At 49.9% G+C, this 24,618-nt stretch overlaps 1 protein-coding gene across 3 annotated transcripts in view; it reads right to left on the bottom strand.

Annotated features, from left to right (window-relative positions):
- Positions 1-650: 650 nt before the first annotated feature.
- Positions 651-24,618, bottom strand: part of STK35 (serine/threonine kinase 35) — a 41,108-nt gene continuing 17,140 nt past the window's right edge. Inside the window, exons 3-4 of one of the 3 annotated variants that reach the window (XM_081290383.1) lie at positions 2,068-2,182; positions 651-1,815 (exon numbers count right to left, since the gene is read on the bottom strand). In XM_081290383.1, the coding sequence (XP_081146509.1) occupies positions 1,605-1,815; positions 2,068-2,182 (326 nt within the window). In that variant the 3' untranslated portion in view covers positions 651-1,604. Of the gene's footprint in view, positions 2,183-23,611; positions 24,362-24,618 lie in introns of all 3 variants that reach the window. The other 2 variants (XM_081290382.1, XM_081290384.1) reach the window with 2 other exon arrangements.

The raw sequence follows: 24,618 nt of genomic DNA, 5'->3' as shown, positions 1-24,618 counted from the left end.
GGGCCCCGGGGCTGACCCAAGGCTGCCTACCACCTGGCCGTGCACCCGTGGTGGACAAAATGGATCAGTAGGGGAAGGGAGGCGGGGCGGGAGGGACAGGCACTTGGGGATAAAGAGCTGGCCCTAGTTGGAGCTGAGGAGGGAGGTCCTACCACCAAGCTGGTGCTGGCTGGGAGTCCCGGAGGAAAGGTGAGGAAGCAGATCCCCCTGCCGAGCTGCCTCCCCGAGGCCTACAGGGGAAGACTATGACACCAAGAGGACACGCTATGGCCCTAAGAACACAGAGCTGAGACTGGGGGAAGCAGGAGAGAATGGCAGGCAAAAAGTAGGCACCCCAGGCTCAAGCCCGCGTGGGGGTTTCAGAATGACCACAGCCAGGTGCCGGGTTGGAGACTTGCTTTTCCCATTTGCTCATGTAGGCCCAGCTGACCCCCAGGGAAGACGGGCTGGGGGGCAGAGAAGAGACATGCACTCATTAAGGAACCCTGATGCCCGGACCCTCCAGCTGCAGTGCAGTGTGCCCAGGAGGCTGCCTGAGAAGTCAGGAGAGGAGACAGGTGACCGCCACGGGCCCTGTGGGATCCTGCTGGCAGTAGCCAACCACCGGCCAAGGGGAGGAAGAACTCTGGTGCTGAGGGGCTCCGTGCTTTGGGGGAAGTCCCCCTTGGTCTCACACCAACTACAACGCCCTCCAGGTGCTTCCTCATCACTCCTCTGTTGGTTTAGGTACAAAAAACAAAACACCCGACAAATAGGAATGACTCCTTCCTCTTCCCAGAGGCCCAATCCCATCTGGCTGCTATGGATGTGAGGGCCAGACAGAGGGCCGCCCAGGGAGAAGGGCCAGGTTCGCAGCCCAAGCGGGAGGCTGCAAGAACACTGCCAGGAGCAGAGGGCCACCCAGACAGTGATGGCAGCATCGAGGGGTCACAGCCAGGGGTGCTTTAAGGTGACAAGCCCCCACACCAGCACCTGGCAGGCACGGGGTCTCCCCTGTCCTGCCAGACACCTTCCTTGCCCAGGGCAGCTCCATTCTCTTCCCATCAGACGCACTTGTGTTGAGGGCGGGCACTAGCAAAGTCCCTGGGGGAGAGGGAGATGGCTCTTGACATATGTCCTGGTGTGACACCGTGGACCCCGGCACACAGGGCATACCCTTCACCGCACAAAGGTGGTGGCCAGTTCAGGGTGCCCTGTTATCATGGCAATGGTCATGACCGGCTGGTGGCCTCCGGCAGTCTCTGTGATGGCCTAGAAACTTGCAGCACACCTGGGAAGACGACGATCAGGAGGCAGCAGGGAGGGGTGACCTCAGCAGTGACAGGTGCCCATGGAAGACTCAGTGTGTCCTGGGCAGAGGTTTGGCACAACAGTTTCCTAACAGAGAGGTGGGCTTGTGGGGCTGGGGTTGGGTGGCCACTCATCTGCAGCAAACAGGGATGGTCACATGCTACCTCCTCCCTGGGGACTCCCAGTTGTAAAGGACACAAGAGGGAACAGATTCCCAGCAGTGAGAGTCCTGGTGTGGCCTGGGGCTCCCAAGAGCTTGAAGAGAACCAAATCCAGAGTTTAGGCCTCCTTTCTGGAGTCCTCCTGGCCACGCCCTAGTCGCCCTTTTCCAGGTGGTTCTTCGCCTCTGTCCCATCGAGGGCCAAGGGCCAGGACCAGCCCACCAAGGAATCCGGCAGTTTCTGCATCTGGTAGGGAGGTGGCTCACGGCCTCCTTGAGTCTTCATGTCCCATTCCAGGAGAAACCCAAAATGCTCTCCAGGGAGAAGGGTCTTCTCCAAGAAGTGAGATGCTGTATGAGCAGAACTGGGAGATGTGTAAAAGAAAGAGACAGAGGTAAAATGAAGGACAAAACCAAAATCGTTCCCTAAACCCTTATAAAAACGAACAGGGAAATTTATACATATGCCTTGTCCACACTGAATTTCTTTAAAGAAATGGTGCCTGTCCACAGCATAGCTCTCTGCTCTTCCAAAGTCTTGATGGTTTAAATTAAAAAGGGGGAGGGCGGGGGGAAATAAAAACTAAAAGGAGGGGAAACCCAAACAAAAGCTTCACATTGCCGGAGATCCAGATGTCGCTGTCGGGAGATCACCAACCAGCCAAGCCATCACCTGTACCCTCTGCCGTCCTGTTGGAGACAGGATGAGACTATGGGTCCCAAAGGATCGACCTGGAAGACAGAAGGCAGGGAGTGGGCATGGGATCACCAGGCTCAGCACCAGCACCCAACCCGACCAACTACGCTAAGCTTAAAGATGTGACGAGGCCCAATTTCTACATACTTTCTATGGAGTAACTCCAGTGTCGCTAAAACCACCCTGCTGTGGACACATATTCTTATTTTTCAGGAAAGAAAACTGAGGAGCCCCAGTTTTTTAGGTTAGGAAAAAAAAAACTGACTGACCCTGGAAGCAGGGACCCAGGCATGCTGGGGCAGCTACAGATCTGATCATGGGTCCCAAGGCCTTGTTCCCACCCTAGCTTCCTTGTGCTATTAGGAGACACCCCACAGGCCTTATCCGCCCTGGTTCTGCTAAGCCCTTCCTCCCCGCCCTGCCCTCCAGGGTTAACTGTGGGCGTGGGCCTCACAGCACCCCCGCCCCCAAGCTTGAGCTACCTTATTTTAGAGGTAAAACTTGTAAGAGTGCTGACCCTGTTAGTATTGGTATTATCTGGAAACCACCCTGGCCAGGCCTCAGGAGTAAGACAAGAAGCCTGCCCTTCTTAAATCTAGAGGAACCTAGAACACAAAAGCCTACAAAGAGATGAGCTTTGGGCCTGCCCCAGACCAAGCCACGTGATGAAGTATGGCCTTGTACTAGACAGTGTGGGCCCCAGGGCAGCAACGCTCCACCCTCCCTGCACCCGTAGTCATCCAGGTTCTTCCAAGTGCCTGGTTTCCCCCTGAACGACTGAATGGGCCGTCTTTCCTGCATGCTTGTGATCCCCCAGAGGCTCTGTGGACTGAGGCCTGCCCTCCCAGCCCCACGCCATCTCTACCTTAACCTGTCTGCCTGTGCAATCTGATGACATGGCCTGCCACCTCAGAGGTGGCCTTCTTGCCCTCAGAGAGAGAGTGGGCACAGGATAATACTGAATAATTTACTATCTATCAGCCTTGGTCTCTTCCTTTGAAAACTGGGGGCGCTTTTCTTGAGCTGAGTATAGTAATAACTGTACAGTACCCTCCCACTGCAGGTTCTGAAATTTGATAAGCCACCCATTCCCAGCCAACTGTCCTCAGCAAGGGACTCTCAATGTGATAGACTTCAACAGGCCATGGTTTGTTCAGTCATCCACAGTGCTTCAGGCTAGGTATGGGCACCAAGCAGGGACACCTCCACCATGCCCCACCCACTAGCCAACATGGGAGAGCCTTCTGGAAGGCTCGTGGCCACACATACTTTCAAAGCTTGAGACGTGCTTAGCCCCATACCCTCCAGTTCTGCTCCTGGAAATCCAGCTTCAGATAACACTAAATAAGGAGAGGACTTGGTGGAGAGAGATTTGCTGCTGTAACTTATGAGGCAATAACTCACAAAAGTCCAAAAATAAGGGATGATTAAGCAAATGATCCGTCAACTTGATATATTGCAGAGGAAATGAGATAGTTGTATGGCGTTTTGATTATGCCAGAGCCTACCTCTGGGTTAAGTGGAAAACAGTAAGTTACTAAGTATGGCAGGAAGTATGAATATGGTGTGTCCCCAGCTCACGCTGGAGACCCCACTGTGAGGTAATGAGTGAAAACATAATCAGCAACCGACTATGGGGTTTAGTGGGTGTGGCCCTGAGATGTGATTAACTTTAGAGAAGGCCATTAGGGTGGAAGCCCCATGATTGGATCTTGGTGGCTTTGTAAGAGGGAGAGGCCTGTTCCCTCCCTTGACACAGGATGCCCTGTGCTGCCTGAAACTGTCAGCAAGAAGGGCCATCACCAGATGTGGGCCTTTGATTTGAGACCAGAACCATGAGCCCAAATAAATCTCTTTTCTTTAGAACTTACCCAGTCTGTAGTAATGGGTCATTAGCAAGAGAAGAGACTATGACTAAACAGACCCCACCCCCAGCACCAGCTCACAGCAGGAAAACCAGGCAAGAACTACACTGAGACTTCTTCCCCAGCGTCCGATTTCCAATGAGGAACACACATCACAGTCTCACTTTTGACTGTTCACTGAGGAAAACAGTTCACTGTCTCTTGTCTGGGCTCCTCCACACAGTGGGCAGTGGAGAATTCTCCACACCTGTCACGTGAGAGGTTAGATGGATAATTCCCGCTCCACTGCCCCAGAAAGGGGTGACCCAGCATCTGCTTTGGACTGGGGTGGCCGAGATGCACTGGGAAAGTGTGAAATCTGGAAAGAAAACAGACTCCTCAGGGCAGGCCCCCCACTCTGCTGCTCCTGCTCCCCTGCCACTAATTACCGTCAACAAAGGCCCACTTGTGGGTCTTGATCCCAGCTTTCCATGGCGGAAGATGAACCCTCCTAACCATGCACCCCCTGCTCAGCAGCACCTCCAGTCCTAGTTCCCTGCTGCGCTCTCCGCAGCTGAGGCAGGGCGGCCAGAAGATGGGGACACCCTCGCCAACCAGGCATGAGGTCCTCACAATTCCATGAGAAGCTCAGGAAACTGTACAGTCACCTGTGATCTGCTAAGATACTCTTTGGGATCTTTTAACCTCCCTTTCCCCTCCCCAGGGGAGACCTGAGCTGAGGACAGCGTCCTCTAAGGAAGGCACTGTCAGCAGAAAGGTGGCACGTAATGGCTGGAAAGCAGTGCTGGTGATGCAGCAGGGAGACTCAGAAGCCAGAGGCCGCTTTACACAACAAGCCATGGGACAGAGTGGCTGCACACGGCTGGGCCCACCGTCGCACCCTGTGAGAGCGCCTGATGTGGCAGCTGGTAATGCGGCTGTGATCACAGGTCCCTAGCTGGGAAGCCAGGCTGACATTTCCCAAGGCTCTGCCCTCCTGTCAGGAGGCCCCCTGGACAGCCTAGGTCTGGGTCTGCCTCTCCCCTGTGGAAAGGACTTTGGCTTTCACTTGTGTGTCCCACCACAGAGGACACACCTTTCCCAGGGAGTGTGGGGCATGGAAGGTGGGATGGCCCTTTCCATAGCCTGAGGGAAGGTGTGGGTCACATGATGCTGGGTTAAATCAGCAGCCCTCCTGGGCACCTCTGGCACCATAAGTGGTAGATCCCACCACTCACGGGTCACCCTTCATCCTGGCAGATGCCACATCTCACCTCCTTGGCTGCCCCAGACACAGGCTGCTAGCCTCAATCAGAGCTTGGTTTGTCCCACCCAGTGGAGCTCCTGCTGCTGACCTAGAGCCCCCTCCAGGTACACGAAACCCACCTGCTAAGCACAGTGAAAAACGGTGATGTGACAAGTCTGTGAGTGACATCTATACTTTACTTTGCGATTACTGTGAGATGAATTTGGCCAGTCTGACCAAAGGAACAGGCCCAGGAATATGGAACAACACAGCCCATGTCCCAGAGCGGTCGAGCAGTAGGCCCAGCGCTTAATCAGAGCTTCCGCAGCTCTGTGGCCCAAAGCCTTCTCACCAGGACCAGCCTAGCCATGTGCTTCGAGTAGCAGTCACCGGCTCTAACAGTTTGCAGCTGAGATCTTAGCGCAGAAGGTAATCTGGAAGGTTTGTGGGCAGATCCTCATCCTTCTTATTTCAGCCTTTTGACTAAGGTCCCAACACATCCTGCCTTCTTATTTCTCTAAAACTACCATGCAACAAACATTTATTGAGCATTTAATATGCGCCTGCAAATTCCAAGTACTTTACAGGTAACAACTTAGCAAGGCAAACCTAAACCCTCCTACACTGCTTTCTGATCACTGTGTCCCAAAAGGGACCAAGAGGTTACTTCTCCTGCCTCATTTCACCCCAGCAACCCTATGAGGTGGGAGCTATTGTCACCCCAGTCTTAAAAGAGCTGAAGAAACTGAAGCTCAGAGAAAGGCTGCCGTTAATAAAGGTGGTAGAGACAGGGTTTAAACTCGGGTTGGTCTCACTCCAAAGCCTCTGCTTTTAATGCGTGACTCTAATAGAAAATCCCTTCCTAGAGAGAAAAGAGCATGAGTGGAGTTTAAAACCCATTTAATCCCTGCATTTATAAATAGAATTACTTAGAAAAGGGCTCTTGGAAGGCTTGGCTTAGGTGCCTCTGTACAGGTCTGGTGCCCAGGGCACAAGGGGGGATATGGTGCCAACCAGACAGTGAGAAGCTTTCCAGCAAGTTCTCTGCCAGCTGAGCAGCTGTCTGGTTTGCCTAAGGAGTCTGGGGGCCAAAAGGCTTTCATTAAGGCCATTAACAGCTTGGAGCACAGAAGCTGGGAGGAACTCAGGCAAGCGGTGACACGAAGATGGGGACAGAAGGGGCTCATGTCCTTCTCCTGCCCCTATTGCTCAACCTGCAGGCACAGTGCATCCTGGTGAATCAAGGATCATTCCCTCCTCTCAGAATATGGCCTTCCTGCTTTGTTGACGTTGAAGTGCCATTTCTTTGAACAGATGAAGATGAAAGGTAAGTAGAAGTGATTAAAAAAACTGATTTTCTTTCCCCATCCTGGTTCTAAATCATGCTGCCTTACGAAGTACTTTAAGTCTGGTAACCACAGGATTTAAAAATCTCTGGAAGCACCGGGTCTATAATCAATCCTACAGACTCAAGAGGCTGAGGTAGGAGGATGGCAGGTTTACCAACTTAGTGAAACCATGTCTCAAATAAGAGCTGGGGATGTCCCAGTGGTAAGGTGCCCCGGTTTCAGCCCCCAGTATAGGGTGTGTGGGTGGGAGGCTTTCCAGGGCTCTATCAGGGAAGGAGCACAGGTTTCATGGCGGGCACTTGAGGGTTCAAGTCCAAGCCTTGCCACTCACTTGCCACTTCCATGATCCAAGCTTCCTTTCCCTACTAGAGAACGCAAATGGTGCTACTTGTCCTTTGGGGTCTGCTGCAAGGAGTGAGGAGTCAAGGCACCTGGCAGAGTGGCTCTCAGTCAAATGACCTTGCCTCCATCTGTGCTGACGGTCATTTTGGTTCTTAGGGTGCCACAGACTGGACTACCTACAACTTAATATCGAGTCCAGGCTTAATTCAGGATATTTCTGTCCTATGTTCTCACCACGGAGATGAGAAAAAAGAAGTGGAGGTGGTGGGGAGAGCAGCCCTCTGATCCCCGCTCGGAAGGATGTGGACCTAGGCCACACATTGTCACAATGGGTCTAGGGACAGCAGGTGGGAGGAGAAGTATTCTCGGCATCCTCTGCCAGAAAGCTGAAACACAACCTGGTTGTTTATCAGGACCTATTTGCTGAAAGTGTTAGAAGACTAGCCCCCTGCCCCCACAAGCTTCAGAGTGGCACGGAGCACCAGGGAATTCTACCTGCTTGTCAGACAGGGACCTCGAGCATCTGTGATACCCCTGCAAGCCCAGATTCTTTCTACTCTACACAATTCCTTTTATCTATATAAAAAATTTCTTTTCTATAGCCAGTGTGGTGGCGCACACCTGCAATCCTTGCAGCTTGGGAGGCTGAGGCAGGAGGATTTGAGTTCAAATCCAGCCTCAGCAACTAAGCGAGACTCCACCTCTAAATAAAATATAGACACCCCATGAGGCTTTTTAAGTTGTGCCTTCTTTGTTTAGACAAAAGTTCACATAAGAATTATCCCCATTTTGCAGATGAGTAAACTGAGGCTTGTATTATTAATTCTCAGAATATCATGATGTGAAGCAAACAGGCATCCGAGGTGAACAGAGGAAAGATAATCAGTCAGGGTCACAGATGAACTCCAACTGAATCATACTTCAGTTGGTCAGTACACCAAAGCATCTGGCTTCTCCTACTCAGACATCAACACACAAGCCCTAAGTGTTCAGTGGGCCCAGCACCCCTGTCTCTTCCAATCAGTCGGAGTGGAGCTTCCTGCCGAGCCCCGGAGCTAGCAACTTCAAATAGGGCAAGACCCGGGATGACTGTGCTGCACGCAGTCCACAGCACAGCACAGCACACGTGTCCTGTGGTCAGGGTCTGAAGACCAAGGGTAGGCAGTGAGCGGGAGAGTGCTGTTCTCAGTCTTAAGGACTACTTCTAAGGGGCAAGGTGTAACAGAAAAGGGGAATAAGACCCCAGTAAGTATAAGATCACACATGGCAGCAGCTTCACAGGAGTCCATGACAACCAGGAAGGCCACAGGCAGATATCCAGGAGCGTGTCCCACACATGGGGGGAGGATGACTTGGTATAATTTACCGAATGGCAAAGAGTTGTTCTGTCCAGGGCATGAGCCCTGCAGTAGGAAGATCCAAAAGCTCTCTCCCCATGACCAGGTCTGACCTCCACCTAGTCAAGGCCTTCAAGTCTCGGGTGTGAAGACCAGTAATAGCAAATTAATAGGCAGTGTGGCAAAGAGCACTTAATAAGTTATGATGATCACTTTAAATCATATCTAATAAGCACCAAAGGAAAATCCACAAAATCCTCACAAATAATCATCTGTGCAGACAAAAATCCTAGACGGATGACCTGGTCTCATGTCCGTCTTCTCACTTCCCCCTCACCCCAGCTGACACTCAGCACTCACCCTTTCGGGTCCCTCCACATACCTCTTTCTCTGTTCTCTAGAGATCAGGCATGTACACCTGCGACCCCACTCACCATGTGTGTACTCTGATCTTACCATCCCCTTAGATGACAAGCTTTCTTATGGACAGTCTGCTGCTTCTCCCAGGCCTCTCAGGTTACCAAGCAGTGTTAGGTGTTTAGAGGGAGCCCAGATACTAAGTGAGTGATAGAATAGAAACGGCCAGAATACAAAATTAATTTATGAGCTTCACAGGATCATTCATTCAATGAGACCATTTCAACAAGAATATGGTTAAAAATTCCTGCTCTGGTCGAGTTCCCACTTCATTGCCAAGTGCTCTGCACACATTCCCACTGAACATGGGAGCAGCAGGTGCAGGGAAGGCTGGGCCACCTCTCCATGCGCAGGTAGCTGGTAGGGGACAGAGCCAGGATTGGGTCTGACCCTGAAGGCCATGCTATTTCTCACCATGCTGCTGTGCTCTCACACCTTCGGATGGTGGGAGACGTGGGCTGCTCGGGATCACAGGAGCCTCCTGTTTGGGTTCCAGCTCTCCAATCCCCTTCCCACCAGCTTTCAGAAGGAGGCCCTCCCTCAAGGGAGAAGATGATCTAACCATCTGCAAATACAGTTTATGTAGAGCAGGCCCTTGAAATCCAGGTGTGAATAGATGGCCTCAAACCATGTCCCCTAAGTCAGCCACAGGGACTTAGCTCATGAAAGCAAGTTAGGACTGGAGATGGGGGTTGGCTCTACGGAGCCTCTGAGAGGCAGACTGTAACAGCTCAGGAGTCTTGGGCTCCTAAGTAGCAGCATATTTAAAGATGCTAAGATAATCAGCAAGAAAATGATAAAGGCCCAATGGCCAGGGGACCTGGCTTCCAACCTCGGCTTGCTCTGCTTCTCTGGAAACTTCATTTCTTTAGGTGTCCAATGAAGGACTTGGGACCAGTCAGGGATGTGGCAGAGGTTCTACAACCCTCTGAAGGATCATGAAATGTAAGTCACATTCATTTTTCTGGTAAAATATCCCACTATTCAGATTCAGAGATGGGTCCATGAAACAGTACGGGAAGCAGGAGAACCTCTGTAGGCTGCTGTTCTAGGAGGCAAAACTAACCAGGACACAGCCCGTGGGTGTGACGAGGGCTCCCCAGGGCTCCAGGCCAATGAGCATTTAGCAGGAGGCAGCGAGGTCTCTCTCCCAGAGGTCTCAAGCAACCTACGTGTCATCCCCACTTAAAAGGGATGGATGCCACGGAGAAAAGGTGGCTCTATGCCCCATCAGTTGTCCACCTTCAGCAAGGACACACTCTCCAGCACCACGACTGGCAGGCCCAACGCACAGCAGGGTGGGGCTTACTGAGGGACACCAGCAGGCCCGAGAGCCAGGACAGCGCACTGCAGAGGTCCGCTTTAACTCAGTGGGCGAGGAAGTTCAGTCTGGAGATTGAACAGGTCTGTGCCAACTGACGTGAGTGGTTACTGTGGAAGCTCTCAGGCAAGGAGACTTAGTCACATCATTAGACCATGTCATCCCACTGCTGATTTCATGACTTCAAGTCTGATTCCCTGGAGTGTACTATCAGAAATGCTGGTATTACCAAGTTCCCCAAATGCACAAGAGTCATCACTGGGCAAGACGAAGATTCCAGATTTGGAGGTGTCCGTGGTAATAGCAGTAGCACAGGGTCATCCCTTCTGGGTCTGAGAACCCAGAGGCGCTGAGGCACTGGGGCCCAGGTTTCCCTTAAGCACCTCAGCTGGTAAACAGGTCCTGGGTGGAACTCAAGACCAGCAGAGAACTTTTTGTCCCCAGAAGCAGCCCTGGTAATTGGCAGTTAGTGATGTGGATACCCTAATGATTCCCTTCCTCAATTTATTAAGTGGGGGGTTGAAATAAAAGCTGTGACGGTCTCCCCGGGTCCCCACGGAGCTGGGTTCAGCTGCGGTGGCCGTGATTAGCAGAGAAAGGGCCCTAGGGAAGGCGGGGATCCTGGGAGCTACCCTAAGGGCCCATGCCAGGAGGAAGATGCCTAAGTCCCAGTTATCAGCTAGAGGAGAGGCCACTTTTCCATATGGGGACAGGACAATTTGTGGTTATAAAAGGAAAAACTCAAACAAGGTTGTGACCACAGAGTGGTCCAGGCAAGAGGAGACCATATGGACTTCTGGTTACAGCAACAAGGCCGAAGCCCAGCAAGCCACGGGGAACTCAGCGGGCACGTGCTAAGGGGTTTGGGGCTCTCCTGGGGAAAAAAGGGTACCACAAATTGTTAGGGAGAAGAAACAAAGCGAAAACACTTGATTAGCTTAAGAGGATTTGGCAAAAACAAAACAGCAAGGTAAGGCTGCTGAATAGAGCCACCATTACCAAGTTTCTGTGTGAGAGCTGGACCTGGGGACACAATACACAGTGCGCACAGCCCGCACTTCTGACAGGGAATGGTGGCCCTGAGAAGACAGATGTCTTGCCTGACTCACCCAGCCAGTAAGGGGCAGAGCGGCTGCGGTCCATCAGGTTCAACAGCAAGTCCCCTATACCCTGACACCACTATGGGAACATGGTGCTCAGATCATCCTATCCAGTTGAAGTTGAAGAAAGAACTTTAACATTCTGCAAGGTGGCTGTGCAGTCTCACACCTTCTGGAGATGTGTTCTGCCAGGTGTGATCTCCCCTCTGCTACTCATTCACCCTCCTAAAATACAGCCCTGCACAACCCACCCTGGGATCCGCTCTCCAACATTCCCACTGCTCTGCCTGCACCGGCACCACTCCCTTGCTAGCCTCCCATGCCTGTTCTCCTTTCTTCAAGGTCACCTACAGTGAAGCATTTCAGTCCCACACGTCTTCCTCACTTGCCAGCATGCCCTCCTCCTGGCTTCTAGTGGCCCTGAGAGACAGTGCTGGCCAGATAGTCTCTCTTTGGAAGCTCAATGGAAAAGAGCTTGGGCTTGACCTCTATCCCCTGAGCTGACCCTCAACGGCCATGTACCACTTCCTCTCCCTGGAATGGGAGTAGGGGGGCTGAGACACCCAGGACACAGGTGAGGGTTTAACAAGATAAGCAGAGCAGAGGTCTGAACAATAGCACATGCTCAGCAAGTTAAGGTCATCATGCCCTCACCCCTCCTCTCATGCCTCACCATGACTGCAGTCTGCGCAGGCCTTGTGCAGAAACAAGAACAGTGGACGCAGGACCACCAGTAAGCACCAAGGGCTCAGTATTCATTTGAAACACCCAGGGGTTCCTGGGTTCCATGGAATGGAACTGGAGTGGAAGAAGAGCTGAAGGAGTGACCTTGGAACACCTTCCCCACCAGCTAGATGTCACTTAAGGTTACAGGGCCACCCTTCAGCCCTAGAATTGCACTTAGCATCCTGAAGGCAGCTACCCAGAGACCTTCCCCCTCCACCTCCCCCCCTTGCACTCCTTTCCTTAACCCAAAATAGAAAGTATTTCCCAAATGCAAATTAAAGTAACTCTCAGAATCAATTTTATAGCTAGCAATCATGGTCCTGCTGTTATATAACTATTCAAAAACTAAAGAGAGCCAGACACTGGCTCCCGTGGCAGAACTACCAGGCTTTCCCTGGGACAAGACCCTGCTCAGGTTTTTGGCTCTAAAAGCAAAACAATACAAAACCAAAATGCCATGTTCTTGATTCTTGATCACAGCAGAGTGCATATGCAAATAAAAACCCAGAGCCAGACACAGTCACCTTCACTTGGATTACAAGTAAAAGAACAAAACACTACATGTAGCCACCAAATAAAGGCCAGGAAGGAAGCCTCGGGGTCCCAGAGGCCACATCATGCTGAGAAGGTGCCCTCCATTCAGCACCAAATTCGAGATTCAACCACCCTCTGAGACCCTGCTGATCACACCCCAGCACAGACACCTGCAGGAGCAAGGACGAGACGACTTCATTGGTGTTCTGAGCTAACACCCTCCGCACTCCCCAAATACCTCTTCTGCAGTGGTCAGGAGCTCTTATAGTTCTGTCCCCACAGCCAATGTGAGAGCCAGAGACCACAGTCATCTTTGAGCTACCCCTCCCTCACTTGGTGAGTCTAACAGTCCCTCAGGAACCCCCCAGACACACTTTGATCTCTCTGCCCTCTGTCATCACTACCTGGCCTCCCTCCAGCTCTACACACTGCACAGCAGCCAGGGCTGTCCTCCACCCACACACGTCTGCGGTGCAAACTGCTGCTCAATCACTTACGGTGACCTCAAAGCTTGGCCTATGGGGCTCCTGTGTCCCTCTCCCTCTCTTAGCAGAGGTGTCATCCTCCGGTCTGCTTCATTGGCACCATCTCAAACTTTCTTTGGGCTAGTCCCCTATTTTTGCTATTTTCTCATCCATTCCCAAGCAGTACTCCTTTACGACATTTCTCTCCAACTGAGGAGACTATGTGCCTCCAGGGTGGGGACCATGTCTGTTTTCCTCACCAATGCATTAGGAGCACCTACCATAGTGCATGGTATGTAGCAATCAAAAGAATTAATAGGGCTGGGCGCGCGTGCCTGTAATCCTGGCGGCTTGGAAGGCCAAGGAAGGAGGAGAGCAAGTTCAAAGCCAGTTTTTGCCTAAGCAAAAGCGAGGTGCTGAGCAACTCAGTGAGACCCTGTCTCTAAATAAAAATACAATATAGGGCTGGGGATGTGGCTCAGTGGTTGAGTGCCCCAGTTCCCCAGAGTTCAATCCCTGGTCCCCAGCCCCCCAAAAAGAACAGAATAATGGACCCTCTCTGGTGTTTTTCCTTTTATTAGCAAGGGGAACAGGGGAGGCAATGAATGAGCACACATTTCGAGATGCTAAGTCTGTCTCCACTTCCAGCTGGGACAAGAACTGGCATCACAGGACAGGATTCAGCATCCGTGGGGCACCTGCCACGTGCCTGGGATTCCTCCGCTCCACACTGGGGTGCCATTTAATCCTCATGCTAGCAACACCTCGGTGGGTCAGAAACTTTGGTTTACAAATGAGGCCTCAAGATTGCCTAGGGTTTAAGTGGACAGAGGTCAGGGACAACCTTACCTCCTCAACCCAAGCCTGATGTGGCAGGTGCTCAATACGTGAATCAAGCCAGGATTCAAAGCCATGTCTAATCCTAGGTCCTACCTGTGCATCACATCAGTGCTTCACCATTCCATGTGTCCTTTCCCTAGGGGTGATTCCCTTCCTCTCAGCAGACTCCCAGAGATCCTCTTATTATCCTGCTGGTACTTGCCCTTTGATCACCTTAAGAGGTTCCTCATTACCATGGCTTGGAAGTTCACTTCCCCAGAGCTGGGGAAGCCCATGGAGAAGTTAAATTATTTCTTCCTCCTCCCAAGGAGGCCACAGGGCCTTGCCTCAGCCTAAACGCAAATTCACAGAGAGGGGGCTAGCGGGGTGGGTAGGCATGCTGAACAAAAGAAAACTGTCCCAGGTCCTAGAATCATGAACACCTCTGAACGAGGAACATGCCAGAGCTGGAGGAAGAGGGTTAAGAGTGGTCCTTGTTACCCTGGTTCTCTCAATTAGGAAACCAAGATCAGAGAGTAGGAGTGACCACGCCAGAGTCACAGAGCTAGGTAACTAGAGACCAACATACAAAACTACAGAAGTCAGGGTCAGAACTTTGCAGCCCTCTTAGACCTAGCTCCAAGCTTTTCAAAGCAAAAGGTGAGAGCAAGGGTCTGCACCACAAGAGGTGGCCCACTGCCTTTGCTATTTTGCAGAGGCATTGATCCCACTGTGCACGCATCACCAATGCCTGAAGGGCTAGACACAGGCCCCTCCCCAGATGGGCTGCATGAAACAGGTCTTTGAACAAGTTTCCAGGTGATGCTGCTGGTCTGTGGACGAGAGTTTGAGAACCACTGGTATGGCGTTTTTTGCAGACACTGTTGGGGAGTGGAATCAAGTGAGGAGTATGAAATGGCTTGAATCTGTCCAAATCCCCTTATTTAGGACACCCGGGGTTCCTGGCACCAGCGAATCAGAAGCAATCCTTCCAACCTCAGCTCCGTTTCACCCAGGGTCAAGGCTGCACAAGACTCCGATTTAGTCTGCCTAGGGCATCAACTTCATTCTAGGAGATGGGAAACTGGATTCTAGCAACAGCTGTGGCACTGCTACAGGATACACTCAAGAGGAGGCAGGAGCCGAGTGCTCCCTGAAGCCTTTCTGTGCCATGCCAGGCTGGTGCCCAGGCCCTTAGATGCTCCAGGTAGAGAAGGGAGGAGGACCTCTGGATTGTATCAGTGGTGACATCTGGATTTCAGTTTAGGCACTTGGCTTCAGCCCCAGAACAAGTTTTATTAAAGGTAAAAGTCATCCTGCTGTTTGTTTGGGGTGTGGTAGACTCAAACGTACTTCTGCTACTCCATGCAAACCAAAGGTTCCCTTCAAATATTCACCAGATCCAAGCAGGCAATCTGGTTACTAACAACAAATGACTCTTTACTTGTGACTTCCAGTTCTCTTTATGTCTGGTACAAGGGGCTGGGCTGTGCTGGTAATGCCCGTGCAGTCTGCCAAAATCTGACAGCACTAATACTCCTACCCCATGCCTCAGATTTGCCCCAGACTTCAGTGTTCTAGAAGGGCATGTCTTAGGCATGTCTGAAAACAAGAAGGGAGGGGGAGAGTGTTGCATGTAGTTGTCAAGGGTGTCCCTTTCCCAAGGATGGAAGGAGATGCAGAATGAGTCAGCTGGCTTGCATCGACTTGGTCATTCTCCCATTAAGAAGAGATCATCATGGGCTGGGGATGTGGCTCAAGCGGTAGCGCGCTCGCCTGGCATGCGTGCGGCCCGGGTTCGATCCTCAGCACCACGTACAAACAAAGATGTTGTGTCCGCCGAAAACTAAAAAAATAAATATTAAAAAAATTCTCTCTCTCTCTCTCCCCCTCTCCTCTCTTAAAAAAAAAAAAAAAAAGAAAAAGAAGAGATCATCAATGTTAAAATCCAACATGATACAACAAAGCTGGTATAGCACCAAGCCTCTGAATTCTGAAAACTGCCCTGGCCGCACAGTGAGACCAGTTGTTGCAGCCTGGGAAAATAGGAGCATTTCCATCTTCCTCACTGTACACTATGGGGTGCCTGGGTGGCTCTAATCCACTCCTCCCAAGTCCCCAGACATCACTTTCTTTAACAAAGAAACAAAATACCGAATGCTTTCTGACCTGTGTATGATGCGGGCTGAGTTATAGCTTTCCCCTGGCACCTCTCACTGAAAGTGAAATTCCTTTAAAGTTGAGAAATTCATTGCAGTGTTTTATGGTATTGATTTATTTTAAACTTGGTTGGCAGTTTTAAGGCCTGCCATACCTCTGAGCCCCAGAAATGCTAGAGCAGGTCTCCATTTCCTCTGATTTCATAATACCAGAGGACTCACTAGTGGAAATGAAAACAGGGCCTAGGAGCTTGTGTTCTGCCCTAGTTTAGGGAGACAGAAACCTGGGCACTCTTCCCCAGGCCTGGGCCCACAGCCCATCTCTACACTCAGAACAGCCACCTCTTCCTGCAGCCGAACAAAGCCACAGGATGCACCCTGAAACGTGACCTCCTCACATCTCACTTGGCAATTCCAAGGCACCACCAAGCCTCCTTCAGAATCCAGCCCTAAATCCTACCTCCTCCAAAGGCTTCCCTCTGTTGACCTGGCCCCAGAATTTTTCACCCTGGGGCTGCAGGCAGGCCCATCTATCACAGCAGCAAGCTGATGTCCTCCCTTGTTTTAGTCAAGATTCAATGAGGGGGCTGAAGGTCTGTCAGCGAGAAACACAGCAACTCCTGCCACCTTGCTTTGGTTCCCCATCAACCTTAAAAGCTCTTCCTTGAGCAGGACGTGGTGGCACACGGCTATAACCCTAGCAGCTCTGGGGGCTGAGGCAGGATAGCAAGTTCAAAGCCAGCCTCAGTAAGGCCCTGTCTCAAAATAAAAAAAATATAAAGTGCTGGTGATGTGGTTAAGTTCCTCTGGGGTCAATTCTCCGATACTAAAACTTCCTTGGAAAAGGCTTCTGCCTGAGGACCAGAGACAACTAGGATGGCTTCTGCTCATGAGCCCCTTCCTCATGACTGAGTGGCAGGAGGTCCTATACTGTCACCATTCCCTGAATGCCTCATGCTTTCCTCCAGAGCTGGGAGTGTGCTTTGGTACCTATTGGTCATTTTTGACCTCTGTCTGCCTGTGTGGTTTCTCCCTTCTCTGCTGCCGGAACCTTGGCTGTGTGGGTGCCTCACTGTCCCAGCTCTGCATCCCCTGCCAATGTCTGGGGCTTCATTTGCAGGCTCACCTCCCCTGAAGGAGTGGCTGGTGGTCTTGCAGTGTGCCTGGCTACCATCAGCTGTCAGACTATAGAGGACACCCACAGCAGCCTGTGCACTAGGCCTACAGGGCTGTCAGTGCGGTACTTCTTAGAGGGGAACCCACTATCTGCCTCTGTACAAACCCATCACAAGTGCTCTCCAAGAGACTGCAAGAGGCAAAAAGAAGAATGGAATCTCTAGTCAGATATACCTAGCGTCAAATCCTGACTCTCAAAACCCTAAGAAAGTGACTCTTGGCTTCCATATCTGCAGAATGGGAGCAAATAATAGAACAGTTAGGCAGATGGTAGGCGATAACAAGAAGTACAGTGCTGAGTTTAACGAGTGTGGTAGATTTAAAAAAAAAAAAAAAAAATCAGGGCTACTGCCCCCACGAGTCAGGGGACCCTTGAAGCAGGCTTTGGTAACCAGAACTGATTGTCAGTGGGGAGTGTCTCTGGGTCCCTGGGGTGAGAGGAAGTGGGAGATGAAGGCGCCCTGAACCTCCAGGCAACTCTGCTCATAGCTGGATGATTCCATGCCCTCTGCCTTGCCCATAGGGATGCAGTCTCGGCAGTGTGGAGCCAAGGATGCCAGGGAGAGAGAGAATGTGAGCACCATCTGGGCTTTGCTGTCAACAGCCTAGGGGCAGGCCTGTCCCCTCCCAGATGCTTTCATGTCCTGCAGAGCTTCAAGGGACAGATGATCCCCAGGGGCCAGCAGCCCCATTACATAACTGACAGCTCAGCTTCTTCCTGTTGATGCAGCAGCAACCATCAAGAGATGGCATCAGCAGCCCCGGGAGAGCTGCCTGGGCCTACGGACACACCAGCCCTCCCACCTGGAGAGGGAGACTCCAAACACCACTAGACACAACCCCAGGGATCCGTCTCTGTAAAACACCAGTAGAGACAAGACCCCAAGGGACCAGCCTTCACCAAGGTCTTCACAGTTGCAGGATGAGCTCAACTTCCTGGGAGAAGAGAAAACCAAACACTGTCTTGGCTCACTGTCCCTCTCCCCTGGCACAGCTGTAAAGTGCTAGTGAGACAGGGTCAGGTAAAGCTGTGACCTCCACTGTAGAGACAGGGCCTCAAAAGAGATCAGGGAATAAAGGCTCAGAAGTTCTATATAGGCCTGGATCAGAGAACTGATCATCAATAGATATGTAACCCCTGACCTCCAAAGGATCTCTCTACTTTAAATAAAGCCACTGTTCTTAAGGGTCTAATAATCTACTTTAGGGCACAGGGTGGCATGTCCCTCCTGCCACCCTTCCCCCCAGGCAATTCAAGACTAAGCTGGGATTAGCTTCTGGGGCCCACAATCAGTCACTGACCGAGGTTCCTTGTAACTACACCTTTCCTGGAAGATTGAACCTTCTAAGTAGAAGAAACTACCTCCCGCAGGAAACCTACTAAGTGCCAGTGCCTCACATCTCTGTCACTCATCTCAGAATACCCGGGGCTGGGTGTGCAGGAAATTCAGTCTAGTTGATGCTCAACTCTATGAATTCAATCATGAAACATTTAAAATTTACACATGATTTAGGAATTCAATGAGGGACTCAAATTCAGCCAAGGACTCAGACTTGGGTTCCAGTCTAGGCTTTGCCTCATCGTAGTTCTGTGACCTACGACAAGATATTATGCTCGATTTCTTCCTGTAATGCTAGACGACTACCAAGATCACACATGAAGCAAAGAATATTTTCTATGACCCTTCAGGTCACATGAACATCTGATTTCCTTCGGCAGCTCTTAGCTGCCTACTCCAAATAGACGTCATTGAGGGCTTGGATTCAAAAGGCCCTAGTAACGGGAGGTTTGTATACTGGACAGCAGACTTGGCCATGAACGCAGTGTCCCTCATCCCACAACATCCTCCCTAGTAACATGCGGGCAGTGGCACCTGGAAAATCAGTTTGGCTGGCTTCCGGATTGGGGTAAGGCTTGTGGCTGGCTGGTGAGATCCATTAGGAATTATTAAATGTCATCCAAAAGGGAGAGATAGGACCTATCATTACATAGTAGTTAAAAATAGATACAATATTTTGGAACAAGTAATTGGACAAGGTGGCCTTGAATACAGCTTTGTCCTAAAAGAAAAGTTCTTCAGTAATCCCCAGAAGCAAGACTACTAAACATCAGGGCCTTCAGAGGGGAATGGAGTGTTTCCACCTTAGGCCACAGTGCTTATCCAGAAACCTACTGCATAGCACTTAACCTACACGTTTTATAGACAATTCTGTCACAACTCTTGTGACTGTTGCCAACAATCTCCATAAGATAAACATGACCAATTCTATTTTAGGGATGATAAAACCAAGACCCAGAGAGGTAAAAAAAAAACTTGCCTGAGGCCACACAGTTAGTAAACTACAGAAACAGGACTCAATCCTATACTGTCCCAAGTCAACAATCCTTTCAAGGAAAAGGCAAGTTTTCAATCCTTTTTGTGAAAAGCTATAATCATTTATCCATGACTAAAATGTCACTCTGAAATCTGCAATCTAGGCTGCTGAGGTGTTCTTCACGTCAGGGGTCAAGTGTCCTTAATATATGCAGCTAGTTTGAACTGTGACAAGTCCAACAGGAAAGTTGGCTAGGAAATCAGGACAGACAAGTTCTGTCCCTTCTTTGGGGACCTTGCATAGTCTCCTTATTTCTAGTTTTCTAGCTACCACCCACCTCCTGGCTCCTATTCATAGCAAAATTCCTCAGAAAAAGCCATCTTTATTAATGGTTCTCTGGTTTGTCTGTGCAGCTGAGCCTTTAAAAATGATAACAGGACATTTCTGGCTTTGTTCACTTGGTCTCCTAGGTGTACAATGAGGTTTTCCAGAAGTTGCATGAAGCAATGTCACACTACAATTATATTGTAGAAGCCAATGTGAATCTAGTTTTTTTTTTTTGTGTGTGTGTGTATGTGTGTGTGTGAGTGGTGCTGAGGATTGAACCCAGGGCCCTGTGCTTGCAAGGCAGGTGGCACTCTACCAACTGAGCTCATATCCCCAGCCTTCCAGCTGACTACTAAGGCAGATATTAAAGAGACTTGCGAACACACAAAAGTATCTTACTACTTACTAAATATGTTTCTGAAAATGTTTTTCATAAAATATTAGCTATGATGTTATTTATTCATTCAAGGGTGACATTTAATAACATTTCTCAGTTTTAATTTTTAACAAATATCCACTCGTAATTCCAAACAAAAGTTCCCTGGAGCCTACTCCCTAAACTTTGAGAGTAACTGATCAATTTTCTATCTCCAAACCCTCTCATGCCTGCTCAAATCTACTCTAGTTAGGGGTCAGAATTATTCCACCAAAACTGACCAAGATCACCAATGGCTTCCTGTTTGCCACTGGTTTTAATCAATGGCCACTACTTAGAGTAGTCCTCTGGACTCCTCTCCCGAACTCCAGAGTTGGCCAACTCCCTACTCTACGTCAGTACTTGAATTCTAAAATGGTGTGCCAAGCTGCGGAGGACTAAACCCAACTTTCTCCATCCAAACCCATTTCCCAATGTCTCCCCAATTCCTTTGATGGCAACTCTATCCTTCTAACTACGTAGGCCTAAACCTTGAAGCCATCCTTAATTCCTTCTCTCAGACCTCATATCCAATCACAGGAAATCTTGTTAGTTCTGACTTCAAAATAGACCCCAAATCCAATCATCCCCTCCTGGCCTCCACTGTTGCAGGCTGCCATCATCTCTTACCTGGATTGCAGGGGACTCTCGTTTCATCCTCTCACTTGTTCCCCCCATGGCTTATTTTTAGCACAGCTAAATACTCTTACAGTAACACACCCCAACGGCTTTCCATTTCACCCACACCAAAAGCAAAAATGTCTATCATGGCCTTCAAGGCCTCCGCTGTTTGACTCCTAGCTACCTCTGCATCTTTTCCAATCCTCGCTTCTTGGCTACCATCTGGCTGCCAGGCCTTTATACTGGCTGTAGTCTTTCTGTCTGGGATGCTCAAGAAATCCAATTCCCTCCTTCAACTCCCAACCTTTGCTCAAAGGTCACTGTCTCAAGAAGACTCACCTTGACATTCCACCCACCTCCCAACATTCTCTTTCCCTCCTCCACTGGTGCCTTCTTCAGATGACCTGTATTTACTGCATGTTTTCTCAGCAAAATATAAACTCAACTGCAAAAATGTATTCTATACACCAATGTACTGTCTGTGCCTGAAATGATATCTGGCGATAGTTTCCTAATAAATACACAGAGTGAATAAAATCAGTTTTTCAGGTGGGGCCCTGAATTCAATGTTTTCAGCTCAAGCCTGATTCTCTAACCAGCCAGATCCAGTTCACCTATGGGTCAACAAATGGGAAACTTCCAGCACCATAGTTCAGCTCTAGTCACACAGACTTAGGCCTAGCCCACAGTTCTAAGTGCCCGGCTAGCAAAGGGTAAGTCAGGCCAATGAAACTGGCACCACCAGTACAGTACTAATTAGCTGTGAGAACCTCAAAGTGGGGCTGGGGATGGCTCAAGTGGTAGCGCACTCGCTGGCATGTGCGGGGAGCTGGGTTTGATCCTCAGCACCACATAAAAATAAAGATGTTATGTCCACCAAAAACTTAAAAAAAAAAAAAAAAAAAAAAAGAACCTCAAAGTGAACTGACCAAATGGCTGGCCTGGGAAACTCACCTGTAAACAAGTTCTGAACCTTTTCCCCTCTTCAAGGTTACCTTTCTTTCTTAGATGAGGGAATCACTCCTAAATAGGAGTGAAAACTTTGCCTTTGCCCTGTGAAGCAGCTCGAGTCCCAAGTGTGGATAACCAAAGGGGAACACTGATCTCAATTAGCTGTGACAACCTCACAATCCTAACCCAAATTTAGGTCCCACTTCAAGTGACAGTGTTCCTCCTATACAAGGGCAAACTAAGAATTCTAAGAGGGCTTTCAAAAGCAGAAAAAAAACCGAGATGGGCCTGAGAAGTGACAGCATGAAATGCAGTTCAAACACTGGCTGGCAAGCCCCCGGTCTCCAATATAGCATGACCATGGGCCTCACTTTGGGAATGCAACCCTCTCACTCGATGAGCCACACACAAAGTAGCCTGGCAGTCTGAGGATGGAAGCATTAAACCTAAGTACTTGCTCAGAAATATATTCACTGATGTTAACCAGTTCCTTTTAGTTCAAACCAATTCCACCTAGAAATCAGGAGGAAGAGGACGGGAAAGAAGGGAGTAGGACTGACTCGGCCAACGGAGGCCTGGGCTGAGTGGTTCAGAGGCTCCTTCCTTGTGACCCACTGGGACTAGCACTAGCCCCCATCACCTCATCGTAAAGCTCATCCGGGACAGCTTATTTCCACACTGACTTTAAGGGGGAGAAAGTGGGGCTGCTCGAGTAGCACGTTCCTGCTCTAAACTTAGTAGGATCTTAGATAACCACTTAACCCCTTGCACGGTTGTCAAAGTGAAGTGAAATGGCACATGAATATGTCCCCCTCATAGAGGTCAATTTCTGATCTACTTCCCCTGCCAGCTCCTCAAGACTCCAGTCTGGGCACACAACTTTGGACTTTCTACCTATTAACCTCCGTCCACAGGTTCCCTGTCCTGGCAGGTCCCTGTTCTTCCTTACTAACCAAAATTACTCTTGTGTCTCTCATGTGCCAGGATCTCTCTACACCAGGTCCTTTGCAGAAACTGATCCTTCCACCTGGGATCCTCCCTGCTACCCCCAATTCCCTATTCTTGTCTCTTAAAGGTCAACTGCCCTTAATGCTTCCTGCATTCACTACCAACAACTATGACAAATACTGATCAATGCTTTGCTCCCTACTTAAAGTTGTATGAAGGTGGGAAAGTTTGATTTTGCTTATCATGTTACTCCAGAGTGAGCACAGTATCAACAAATGAACTCACAATAATTCTGCTGAGCAAGAAAGAGACTTCCAGCAGGGTGAACGCCTATAATCCCAGTGATTAGGAGAAGCCAGGAGGATCTCGAGTTCAAAGCCAGCCTCAGCAAATAAGCAGAGTTCTAAGCAACTCAGTGAGACCCTGTCTCTAAATAAAAATGGCTGGGGATGTGGCTCAGTGTAGGGAGACCCTGGGCTCAGTCCCTGGTACTGAAATAAAGAGACTATTCATTACTATGTTCTTTATAGTGTCTAAAATGGAGACACTATTTGTTATCTAAAGTAGGAGAATGGTTAAATTATGGTCTATATAATGTGCTGTCATAAGATCACTGAAAACCACATATTCCGAGTATGATGAGGAGATGCTCAGAGCAGCATGGAGTGAAAAGAGCAGAAGATCAGTTAGTCTTCACTGAGAAGAGTTAGGTGACCTGTGACCAGTCAGATCTAAACACTGGAGAATTGGATGTGTGAACTGGAGGGTTAGGATTAGGCCACGCTTATTTCCTGAAGTATTATAGCTCTTTTGCATTTATTACTTGATGGGGTGCGATGGGGTGTTCCTGAAGAACTTATAAAATTCAACCCCAAAACAACACCCTCTCAAGAGACTTCCCTATGCTTCCCAATTTGTCTCCAACAATCCCACCTATCTCTTCATCAAGACTTGGGGGGAGATAACAAGCCCTTACTTCTCACCAAACCTTCATTTCTCCCCCCAATTCTCCAGAGCCCACCCAGGGCCCAGGATGACAAGAGAGCACTCACCTAGTTTAAAAACACCCAAGATGTTCAACCCTGAATTTTAAGCAGCACATGTGACCTGGTCCATTCTGGTTTCAAGTTCAAAGGCATCAGGCCGGTCCTGTGGGTTAGCAGCTAACATATCTTTCAAGAGCTGCTTGATCCCCTCAGACATGGAAGTCCTACGTTTCTGGGGGATGTGCAACTCCATCTTTGGGTTTTCTAGCAGCGCCTCACCGACAGGGACGATCTCAGTGCCCTGTTTAATGTAGGTCCCCAGGAGCTCCTTCTTGGTCTCAGAGTCAATGAAAGTGATTCTTTCTATCATTGCCCAGATGATAATGCCTAGGGCAAAGATGTCCGCCTTGGCCGTGTAGTGTCCCTCCCAGACTTCAGGGGCCATGTAGAAGTCTGAGCCACAGGCTGAGGACAGCCAGTATTTATTCACATTCACATTTTTGTTGTCTTGATTGCCCTCTTTGCCTCGAGGTGCCAGCCCAGCACAGACCTTGCTCAGTCCAAAGTCCGCCACCTTGAGGATGGGGGTGCCAGAGCGCTCTGTGATGAGGATGTTGTCTGGTTTTAGGTCCCTGTGTACGATGTGGTTTTTGTGCAGGAAGGCAATGGCGCTCGTGAGCTGTAGCATGAAGCTTTTGTTGGTGGCTGGGTCCGGCCTCCGAGACAGAACGTATTGATTCAGGTCTCCACCTTCACAGAACTCCATGACAAACCAGAGATAGCAGGGCTCCTCGGCACAGCCCAAGATCCTCTCTCCTAAACCAAAGGACACGAAAGAGTGAGATGGACATGTTCACATCACTTTGGAACCAAAGAATGCACTACGTTAAAGTTAAGAGAGTGTGTGTGACATATAGCTCCTCCAATTCTCCAACTGTTGGCACCAAGCCAACTCTAGACATTGAGGAGTGTTTCTACCCACACAGGGCAAGTCCAGGGATGGCACAGGGAGCAGGGACAGGTGTCAAGCACCTGGGGTGTGGAGGCCTGGGTAGGAGCTCAGTCAGGTTCAC

This window comes from Spermophilus citellus (assembly GCF_964194105.1).
Source record: "Spermophilus citellus genome assembly, chromosome: 4".
In the NCBI taxonomy this organism is placed as follows: domain Eukaryota; kingdom Metazoa; phylum Chordata; class Mammalia; order Rodentia; family Sciuridae; genus Spermophilus; species Spermophilus citellus.
Note: the sequence above shows the minus strand (reverse complement) of the source record. Positions and strands in the feature narration are given on the sequence as shown.